The sequence below is a fragment of the Verticillium alfalfae genome, genomic scaffold, assembly GCF_000150825.1.
Source record: "Verticillium alfalfae VaMs.102 supercont1.7 genomic scaffold, whole genome shotgun sequence".
Taxonomy (NCBI): Eukaryota; Fungi; Ascomycota; class Sordariomycetes; order Glomerellales; family Plectosphaerellaceae; genus Verticillium; species Verticillium alfalfae.
Window position 1 is genome coordinate 342750 of NW_003315032.1, and position 9808 is coordinate 352557.

Below are 9808 nucleotides of genomic sequence, written 5' to 3' on the forward strand. Positions count from 1 at the left end.
TTCTTATCGGATCCCCAGACTCAATGATACCCCTTTTGGACCCAGGTCAATCGTGAATAAGATACGTGATCTCTCCCCATGTGAAGCGGCCACACATCCTCGACCATCACTCCCCCAACCCAGTACATAAACCCAACCCACCCTCAGGTCGAGAAACCCCACAACCTCCATCAAACCAGCCAAGCGACCCATGTCCCTGCCAGCACATCCTCCGCTCTAAAGTAAGGTCCTCGGCGGCAGCACCATCCCAAGAGAAGAAGCAAGCAGGCAGACACTGGAGAAGGAGAAGGAAGGGGAAGAGAAAAAACCTACGTTCGATCCACAATACACCCAGCGATCCGAGCACACCAGTCTCCGAGAACGCCACGACGAAGGCAATCCCAGCACTTTGACCATGCGTCCGAGACACGGCGGACGCGCCCCACGTCGGCTGCAGACGTTTGTTGCGCCTTCGCCGGGGGCTGATGATGGGACGTGCCGCACGCCACGCAACTGCACCTATCGAAACAGAAAAGGGCGGGGGTCGGAAAGGGTCGATCGCTAATCCAAGCACCACGTCAGCCCGCCCCGGGGGGGGGGCAGCCATCAACATCTTGATGCTGTTGAACTTTTCTTTTCTCTCTCCGTCGTGCAGGCAGAGAGACAGAGGGAAAGCGAGCGTAGTGTGCATCTTTTCGCGCTGCACTCGTCTCGCAGCATGCGTCATGCGCCGTGATCAGAGGGCAGGAGAGTGCATCTGCCGCTTAACGCTGCCAATTATCGTCCAGGTTCCCCGGCGCGGGGAGCACAGCACGGCGGCGCTCGGTCATCGACTCTTGGGCCCCCTTTAGCCCGTCAAACCCCACCCCGTCCGTCGTGCCCATGGAAGCTAGACAACCTGGACTGTTTGTTAGTTGAGTTGACTAGCAGGAGTGTCGCTTCGCAGGTCGACGCACGCGAGCGACACGAGATTCCCAGCGTCACGGACGACACCATTGCCGTGCCTACCCTGTCCCTGTTCCCGTCCTCGTCCTCGTGCGCGAGCTGAGCGACGGCGTGTAACACATCACGGCGTGTGGCAGAAATTTGTATTCGGAAAGGGGAATCACCCCATGTTTCATTTGTAATGTATTGGCAAAACGAGAGAGTTGCCTTCGAGGTCAAGTTTAATGTCGCTGACGATCCACTGCAATTCGCTCTTCATCAGCCCACCTCTACGAGGTGGGGAGGGGGAGTAGCAGAAGCAATAATGCTCACGGGCCCGAGAGTCAAATGCAGTCAACGCCTGTCCCATGCTGCTGTAGTGTCGCGCTCACAACGCCAATCGCCCAGCTAGTACGATTTTTCCCAAGCATGAAAAAAAACACGACCCCCGCTTTGATGAGATGAGAGAAGAAAAAAAAGAGAAAAAAAGAAAGAGAGTGAGAGTGGGAGCGAGCAGGACGCGGGACCGAGGTGCGAATTAATTAGATTGTGTACAGATACAGGGTATAAGGGAAAAGATGGGAGGCTCAGAGTCGCCAGGCCGCAAAGACCGCTACAACGCTTGCTTGGTAAAGAAAATTGTCGTGACGTGGGTGAAAAATGACAGGTCGGCTATGGGGCCCGTCGGACCTTGTGCCAGAAACGCTTCATAACACCGCGATCGTTGACCTGGGCTTGCCACTGGTCCATGGCAGCAAACTGTCGTTCGAAGCTTTCCTTCGAGTTGCCCTCTCTGGCGCACGACACAGGGTCAAACTCGTCCCGGAGCGCATTGGATGTTGACTTGCGGCTGGCCATGGGGCCCTTGTGCTGCCAGCCGTAGATCTGATCCTCGTTGGCGCGGAGATCGGGCCTCGTCAACGTCATGCGTAATGTCATCTCTCTGGAAGACGGCGCCCCAACTGAACCTTCGTCAACCGGCTTGTCGGGCCCTTCCGAGTCGATGGGCACACGAAGGGGGCGAACGGCGGGCTTCTCAAACGCGTGGGGCGTCTTTGGCGAATCCGTTTCCGCGGCTGACATCTCGTCACTGTAGATGGATGACTTGTCATCAGCGAGGAACGTACGCGGCTTCTCTTGCATCTTGGGTACAATGACATCGTCTTCAGACGTTTTCATCCCCTTGACGGCGCCCTCCGTTGAGGGGAACCCGTACTGCACAGCTTCATCAAACTTGAGAGGAGATGCGAGGTAGAGCTTGAGCTTTTGCCGGGCCTCTGGGTCCTGGTAGTGGGCGGCGGCGGGATCAAATCCAGTCGTGGCATCCTTGGGACTCTGCTTGGGTGATATCAAGGAGAGCGCTCGGGACTTGCGCCGCACGTGAACCGTCGGGTTCGCCAGGGGACTACTGCTTGGAGGGTATGCAGGCGACGTTGGCGTCGTTGCGTGCGTCGTGCCAGGTCTGCCGGAGGAGATGGATGAACGTCCGAAGGGGACCTTGGTGATCGAGAGGTGCCGACGAAAGGATGGCCTGCGCGATTTGGTTGGTGGCGGGAGTTCTTGTCGCAGGTTCGCATGGTAGTCGTCAAGGTGCAAGCGGAGATCGAGCTCGTCGTCTTCCTCGAGCCACCTAAAACTGTCGTAGAACGAGTCCGAACCCTTCTGTACCGCCTCGGGCATCCAAGGCCGCGACTCGTGAGTCTCCATGGTCTGGGGGCGGGGCGGGACCAATGCTGGGCTGTACAAACTCTCCGGGATGGCCACGTTGGATGCTCTGCGGCCGGACCTGCGCACCGTGTCGTTGGGCGAGGTCAGCTTGATGTTGTGTCTGCGCAACCTGGCAACGACAATTTGCTCCTCGCTTGTCAAGTGCTGCCGCTTGATCTTGTCGGGGAGGGTCGCATAGAAGGAGGGCCGGCGCGAAGATCTTCTGGTCAGACGGCTGGCGGCTTGCTCGGAGACAATACGCGATGCTCGCCTTCTTCTCTTCTTCAAGCTCGAGAGAGTGACGCTGTCAAGGTCGGTGGTTGTGAAGCTGATGCTCGTTTCGGTGTCGGTGTGCTGGGTGGGAGCACTGACGACAGCGAAAGAAGGCTGGCTCGTGTTGGTGGGTGGCAGTTGGGCGAAGCGAAGGCGCTCGAGAGATGAGAAGTACTGCGGGCGGGGCCAAGGGCTTTAGTACAACGAACAAAGATGCTGTCTCGAAAGTCGTAGGGAGGGGGCAAGGCAATGCAACAGTCAATAATACCAGTGGGCAAAGAGAGGGGGGATGTCTTAATGCAGGAACGAAGCGTACGGGGGTGTGAGAATGTTGTATGCGGGACCTGCATGTCAAGCGCAACGGATCAGAGGGCCCAAGTTCCAGTCGTCGAGTCGGTCAGACACATCAATACCGAGACGGGGGGACGCCCACAGGCCGATGTAGCCTGGTAGCTCGAGAACAGGCCGCAGCGCTCATGCAGGTGAAGGTTCCTGACGCCCACATATGTCCGCCTTGGCGGTTGAGGGGGCGAGAAGACTCCAGGGTCGTGGGTCCGCGTGCCGCAAGCCAGAGAGGCCACAGATTGGTAAGGTGCGTGAAGTGGGAGTGTGTGTGGTGGGACTATCACCAGACGATTGGAGGGAAGGGAACGTGATGAGGAATTATTGGGGGGTGGGTGCTTTGTGGTCGATCACTGGAAGTTGCATACCAGGCCTGCCGCTTGGAGCTTGTCTCCTATGTCTTTCTTTCCGTCCGTCCCTTCCGTCTGCCGTGGAGTATGGGTGGATGTGGTCGTGGTGTGGTGGAGGGACAAGGGAACACGCTAGCTGTGACGCCTGGCGCGTATCTTGGTCGCTTTGAGTAGAGGGTTGCAACCGTTGTGGGCTGGGGCCGTAGACGACGGATGATGGCGTACAGAACGTTGTACTCGGTCAGGTGTAAGGCGGCGACGGGTGGATTGGGTTGAGAAGAGGACAGATGGGAGGGACGATACCGTGTAACCTTTGGGGGGGGGAGGACCAGTCTGACGAAGGACGCGGCCTTGAGATGTGAACGAGAGAAAGGGACTGAGCCAGGCGAGACTTATGATCAAGATGAACACCGCTCATGCCCATCCATGCACGCTCTTGGCCATGACCGAGTCGAACACACCTCAGCAGATTGAAATTATCTGTCGCGGGTGGCCGAATCACAAAAGCCCGAGCGCCCAAAGCATCGCCAGGCGTTGCATAGTTGGGGCTGCCCAGGGGGGGGGGCCTGCGCTGGGATTTGGGCGCTTCCGCCTTTTGGCCTTGGGGCCATAGGAGGGGAGAAGGGGGCCACCATTGGGGGGAAGGGGAAGAGGACGGGGGGGGGGGGGTTAGTGGATGCCAGGCTGTTGGTGCTGGCACCAGTGCTGGTGTGAAGGTACCTCAGGTAGGTGGGCTCAGGCTGCTGGACCCAATCGAGCCATGTGGGGGGAGAACGAGTCGAGTTGACTGGGCGCATAATGTAAAGATTGGGAGGGAGCAACACAAGGGGGAAATGGTGAAAGAAAAGAAAAGAAAATGCAAAGACACGCGAGAATGAGACATGAGACGGTAAACAGGAACCCGGGACACGCCCAGAAGTGAACGTACCTTGCGTTGAATGGTCAAAGGGAGAGCCTCGAACTCCTGCTTCGTCATGTTCGCCGTGATATCGCCGGGCTGCTGCTGGTTCCGCTCTTGTTGTTGTTGTTGTTGCTGCTGCTGCTCCTTCTGGAGCTCCTCTTGATCATGACCCTGCATGTCGCCCTTGAGAGTGTCTCTGTCGAAGCTGCTTCTACGGCCGATGATCGTCATGGCCGATTCGGAGCTTATGCGCCCTTCTGCAGGAAGCGGCAGAAAGTCATCTTGCGTCGCGCTGCTGTCTCGCTTGGGCCATCGGAAGTGAAAGTGGTGGCTCTTGGAGGTAGAAGGACGGCGACAGGCCTCGTTGTCAAAGTCGTAGTGCGGCGAAGGCGGCGGTGGGAGATCTTGCCATACGTGAGCCCAGGGTCCTTGATGCGTCTTGAGGTTCCAATCGTGAACGCGATCGCGATCGAAGCCCGGAACAAGCTGGGGCTCGCAGGCTCGAGCCGACAGCATTGGTTGATGGTGATCGAGCTGTGATCGGCGGGAGCGTTGCGATTGAGAGTCTAGGTTGAAAAGGGAAGTCGTTGTGGAGTTCCAGTCTAGCAATTGCGTTTGCACGCCGTCGCCGGTCGTCGCTTCCATTCTGTTTCGGGTTTTGACTATCGCCTCGTCGCCGCCGCCAGTCGTAGCTGCCATTGTGGCCGACGGCATCGTCCAAGATGGTGAAGGCAAGCGTTGCCGAGGAATTGGCGAGGAAGTGGTGACTGTTGTGGTTTCTGCCCCTTTCCTGCTGCTTCTGCCAAATGGCCCGTGGCAGTTGCCAATGGTCGTGCCGGTGTCGGTGCTGGCGTTGGTGCTGCAACTGCTGATACTGAGCTTATCGCTGTCGCTGCCAAAGTCTGTTGAGATCGCAATTGCCGAGGGCGACCAGGACGTCGTCTTGGACTCGGGCACAAACTCGGATGCAGGACCAGAAATCGACGCCAGACTCGACCTTGCGGAAAATAAAAAGGTGGCCGTCGGCGACGACGACGCCCCCGGAGCGAAAGCAGACATGGAAGCGAAATCTTGACCAGGAATGGACGGAGAGACCGAGTCGACACGAGATCTGCCGGGCATATCGGTGTCGAGGCGCCTTATGAGGCCATGCGAATCTGCAACGGTTGCATCCCCCTTTGAGCATGTTTGGCTGCGACTTGGGCTTGCACTCGACCTTTGGATCCGGTTCGACCGGGGACTCCCATGCCCGTGCCGCCTGGATTCGCGAATCCCCGAGTCGCCGTGTGATACGACCCCCAAAGATGACAGCGCCGACACTGTCATGTTTCCCTTCCTGACGGCTCTTGGTATTTCTGCCTCCTCACGGTCACCACGGCGAACAGAGAGTTCTGCACTCCACAACGCAGAGGCCAATGCCCTGGCAGTCAGGGACCGGGGCGTCAAACGGAAGAGAGATGGGCAGAGCAGGGGCGTCGAATAGGGATAGGGCAATGACGATCGTCAACGATTTGGGACGCCTGGGTCGGCCTTTTCGACGGCGTCCTGGCACTTGACTGTCAAACAAGCAGGATTGAGTCAGTCGACGAGCAAGACAGCCTCGTCGGGATGGCGATGACGACGACGGTGACTGGCGGGAGGAGGGTGGGATGAAGCGCCCCTTGCCTTTGAAACAAAGCTTCAAAAAAGGGGGACCATGTGTTTAATACAGTTCGGATGCAACAGCGAGCAGAGCGGGCAGAGCGAGACGGCGTGCGGCCAAAAGGTATGTACGTTATTAGCCTTCTGCTGACCAGCCAGTGTTCGACACACCATGCATGTCTTGGTGATGCCGACCCAGCTCCGTGTTCCCAAAGCAGCAAGGGTCATCCCGATGCTTCTTGGGCTTCATTCTTTATTTCTGCACTTCGTCCTTTGGTTCATGGCCCGACTTTTTGTGGTGTTGGCATGTTCAGCTTCCAGCAGGACAACAACCCCCTGAGTGTTCAACACCCTTTTCAACCACTGACATCGGCATCCCACCAATGCCGCGCCGCGCCAACCCACCCTTCTGGCGCCGTGCCCGTTCCTGACATTCGCTAGCTCCAGGTCCCAAGCTCTGTCGACTGACTCTAACTGCATATGGCCGGGAGCTATGGGGTCCTTTGGGGGGGCCCTGCCACCACGCGGGGGCCACGAACTGGCTCGTGGCTCGCAGGGCAAGCCAACAGCCTGGGCCCGAAGCTGTGCTGTGCGTCGTTGTGCGACCGGGCTACGGCCCCTAATCTATCTGGAACGACCCTTGCACAAGAAAGGTTTGCTGAGGAAACTTTGCTGTATAGCGTCACTGTCGGCATGGTGCGATTATCGCCATCTTCAAACATAAAGGGCGGCGACTCATTACCACGTCGTCGATTTAGCTCGAAGCTATTGAGCGTTTGGCACTTACAAAGCACCCTGATCGTCGCGCCGATCACCACGTCGAAGCACCGGCGCGTACAACTTTCTCTGGAGGCCCCCGGCACCTGCACACGAGAGACAGGCGACCGCATTGCGGTTGCCACTCCTGTTGCAACGCTGTGCACCAGGGCGTCCACGGTTGTGCGGTGACCCGTCCTTCGGCTTCCAAACCAGGCATGCCTGCTAGGCCATCCCCTGTCCTCTGGCGGCTTAGTAGCACAAATATAGATGATACGCCGATGGCGAGGCCCCAAGGCCCACCTCACCAACTGGGAGATTCCACTCTGCTACGACTTGTTCATCTTCGCGAGATTCTCCGGCGGTCATATCACGATACATCCTCGCCAACATGATCTCAAACCCCAGCGACGTCAATCTCACTCAGCTGGTTGACGGTAAATTGATCCTGGGGTGCATCCCAGCGCACAGCCAGCCCAGCCCACGAACACTGTCCATCCACTACCCTGCGTACTCGAAGGGGACCCTCCCAATAAGCGGCGGGCCCGGCTCCGCGAGCCTTCGAGTCCAGACCACCATGTTATTACTGATGTGACGAGGCACGTTGTGATTGATCGATAAAGAGCCGCCCGGCCGGATACCATGGTCCAGTCGTCAGCACCAAAATCTGCACCTCAATCGTGTTGCATAGTACGCCCTTGACTTCAGCTCCCGTGGCTTCTCTGTGGCGGACCTGCACCTCCCGTCACATCTTTCGATGCCTGGGCTGCCAGCGCGCAAGCTGGGCCCTTGGGGGACAGGTGTAGCAGGATTCACTCGGCGTGTCCGGGCTGCCATGAGACTTGACCCTGTCGGCTGCGTATGCAGCAGAGCGGATGAGGCATTCCAATCGCACCATGTGGCTTGCGCAGCTCGATCAGTTTGATCGTGAGAGATCCGTTCCGCCAGCCGAAAGGCTCGTTCCGACGTTCTCGAGCAACCTTCTCCAGATTCGAGCAAGGGGAAGTCTATCTTGTCGAGTTCGTCCCTGTTGCTGTCCCGACCCGCCGCCTCAACCCCGACATTGGGCTCCTTCCATTCCCAGACACGACTTCGTCGTCGTCGGGCGTGTTCGGCGGGCTAGACTCTCGGAAAAGCCTCTGTCGCCCGCAGAACCCTGAGGGGGCAGACTAACAGGGTTTTGTGATAAGCCGTGGCAGGACCGGGACCCGCTCTCGGCGCAGAGGAGCATACAACGTACATCACCAACAAGGAATGTTGGGAGGTACTTGTATGTGGTTTAGAACGGCGAAGAGACGGAGACAGCCTCGTGTGCATTGGGACTGACGATGCCCCCCTGAGCGCACGCCACCAAGACAACGCTAAGGACTCTTTGAGCGGAAGCTGCAGCTCATGAGACAGATCCATGGCTTCGGGACCGAATGGAAGAGGTTTTCTTCGCTTTCGTTGCGAGCAGCTCGAGAAGATGGTGTGCTGGGTTTCCAGCTACTTGGGTCTTGGGAGAAGAAGCTGGCTGCTGCGCCGATCTCTTGCTTGATTGAAAGGCTGCGCACCACGATACGTTTAAGCATACATGGACAAGCTGCTGCTGACCCAGGACCGGGACATGTCCCACCAGCGTGGTTTCCTCGTCGGGCGATCGTCCTGAAAAGCACGAGGTGACATGGCGGTCATCTGGCATCAGGAAACAAGGGTACATGGGGGGCTCGCTGGTCTGTCGGGTCTCGATGCAGATTGACAGTCACCCTCCTGCATGTGTGTGTGCTGGTATCTATACCGCCGGATCTATGCTGTATATCGCCGATGGTGATTCTTTCGAGAAGCGATCATCGCCGCCTGGCCGTGCACTGTTCATGGGGAGGCCATGTCCATGTTGTGCTGCTACTGTTTGACCACTTTTTGACTTTCCGTTGCGTATGGTGGAGAAGCGATATTCGAGCAGGTTGTTATGTCAACTTGTGGTAAGCGAGGAATAGCAACAGCACCTGGGGTATATGAAGAGGGGCATGTGAAGACTTGGATCCCGCTAAGGTACGGGATACACGGGCTCGTCAAGCCGGCATAACATACCTCGTCCAAGATATGTGTAGGGCCGTGCCGTTCCGTAATCGACGTCGTTGCGCTCTGCTCCATGTACCACCAGGCCTGTCCGTCCAGCACGCAGGAGAACAGCACGCAGGAGAACAGCACGCAGGAGAACAGCACGCAGGAGAAACATCAGATCGCTGGCGCGCGGCCAAGGGCCCATCAGTTTGAACAGACAACAGGAGAACAGGCGCACGATATCACGGTCGTTGAATGCAAGTGACGTTCTCCTAAAAAGGCTTCATAGAAAGGAGGTCCTGCCAAGATAGCCAGCAGGCGAAAGCAAAAAAAGAAAAAGAAAAACCACATACGCAACGCCGTTTATATAAATACCCAGTGTTCTACAAGAAAAATGCACGTCTCCCGGTCTACGCACGTCCGTCCTCGTCCACCACGGACCCGCGGCCTACGCAGATCCGCCGCCCTTGTCGCCCGCCGACGTCGTCGTGACGCGCACGTCCCGGACGAGATCAACCCTCTTCATGTCCGACGCGGCAGAAGCAGGAGCAGGAGCAGGAGCAGCAGCAGCGGCGGCGGGGGTTCCACCGTGGGGGCTTCGTTCCCGGTGCGGGAGGGATACGCGCCGAGGATGCCGACGGCCATGCCGGCCATGTGGGACATGAGGTCAATGGTCGTCTTGGGCCGCAGAAAAGCAAAGACGTGGACGCCGACGATGAGGCCGAGGAAGGCGAGGCCCTGGGGCCCCTCGAGGGGCGCCGGCGGGAAGCCGAGGATCTTGAAGTGGTCGAAGCGGTGGAGCCAAAAGTAGGCGCCGGCGAGGCCGTAGACGGCGCCCGAGGCGCCGAGGGACGAGAACAGGAGGTGGCCGCGCAGGGTGAGCCAGTAGAGG

The 9808-nt window shown here is 58.1% G+C and overlaps 4 protein-coding genes across 4 annotated transcripts in view; 1 reads left to right on the forward strand and 3 right to left on the reverse strand.

Annotated features, from left to right (window-relative positions):
• The window catches only part of VDBG_05943 (conserved hypothetical protein), a gene marked incomplete at both ends in the record, with an annotated part of 1093 nt that extends 1033 nt beyond the window's left edge, over window positions 1-60 (forward strand). Inside the window, one exon of the mRNA XM_003003455.1 lies at window positions 46-60. Within this exon, the coding sequence (XP_003003501.1) occupies window positions 46-60 (15 nt within the window). The remainder of the gene's footprint in view (window positions 1-45) is intronic.
• A 1515-nt stretch (window positions 61-1575) lies between these two features.
• Window positions 1576-3233, reverse strand: VDBG_05944 (conserved hypothetical protein; the record flags this gene model as incomplete). Its single annotated transcript, XM_003003456.1, has 2 exons — window positions 1576-3057; window positions 3093-3233. The coding sequence occupies 2 exons, from the start codon at window positions 3231-3233 to the stop codon at window positions 1576-1578; spliced, it is 1623 nt and encodes a 540-aa protein (XP_003003502.1).
• A 1063-nt stretch (window positions 3234-4296) lies between these two features.
• VDBG_05945 (predicted protein) lies at window positions 4297-5598 on the reverse strand (the record flags this gene model as incomplete). The annotated part of the gene is made up of 2 exons (XM_003003457.1): window positions 4297-4362; window positions 4504-5598. 2 exons carry the CDS (start codon window positions 5596-5598, stop codon window positions 4297-4299), a joined length of 1161 nt encoding a protein of 386 aa, XP_003003503.1.
• Window positions 5599-9438: 3840 nt separating this feature from the next.
• Window positions 9439-9808, reverse strand: part of VDBG_05946 (conserved hypothetical protein) — a gene marked incomplete at both ends in the record, with an annotated part of 1741 nt that continues 1371 nt past the window's right edge. Inside the window, one exon of the mRNA XM_003003458.1 lies at window positions 9439-9693. Coding sequence (XP_003003504.1) covers window positions 9439-9693 — 255 coding nt within the window. The remainder of the gene's footprint in view (window positions 9694-9808) is intronic.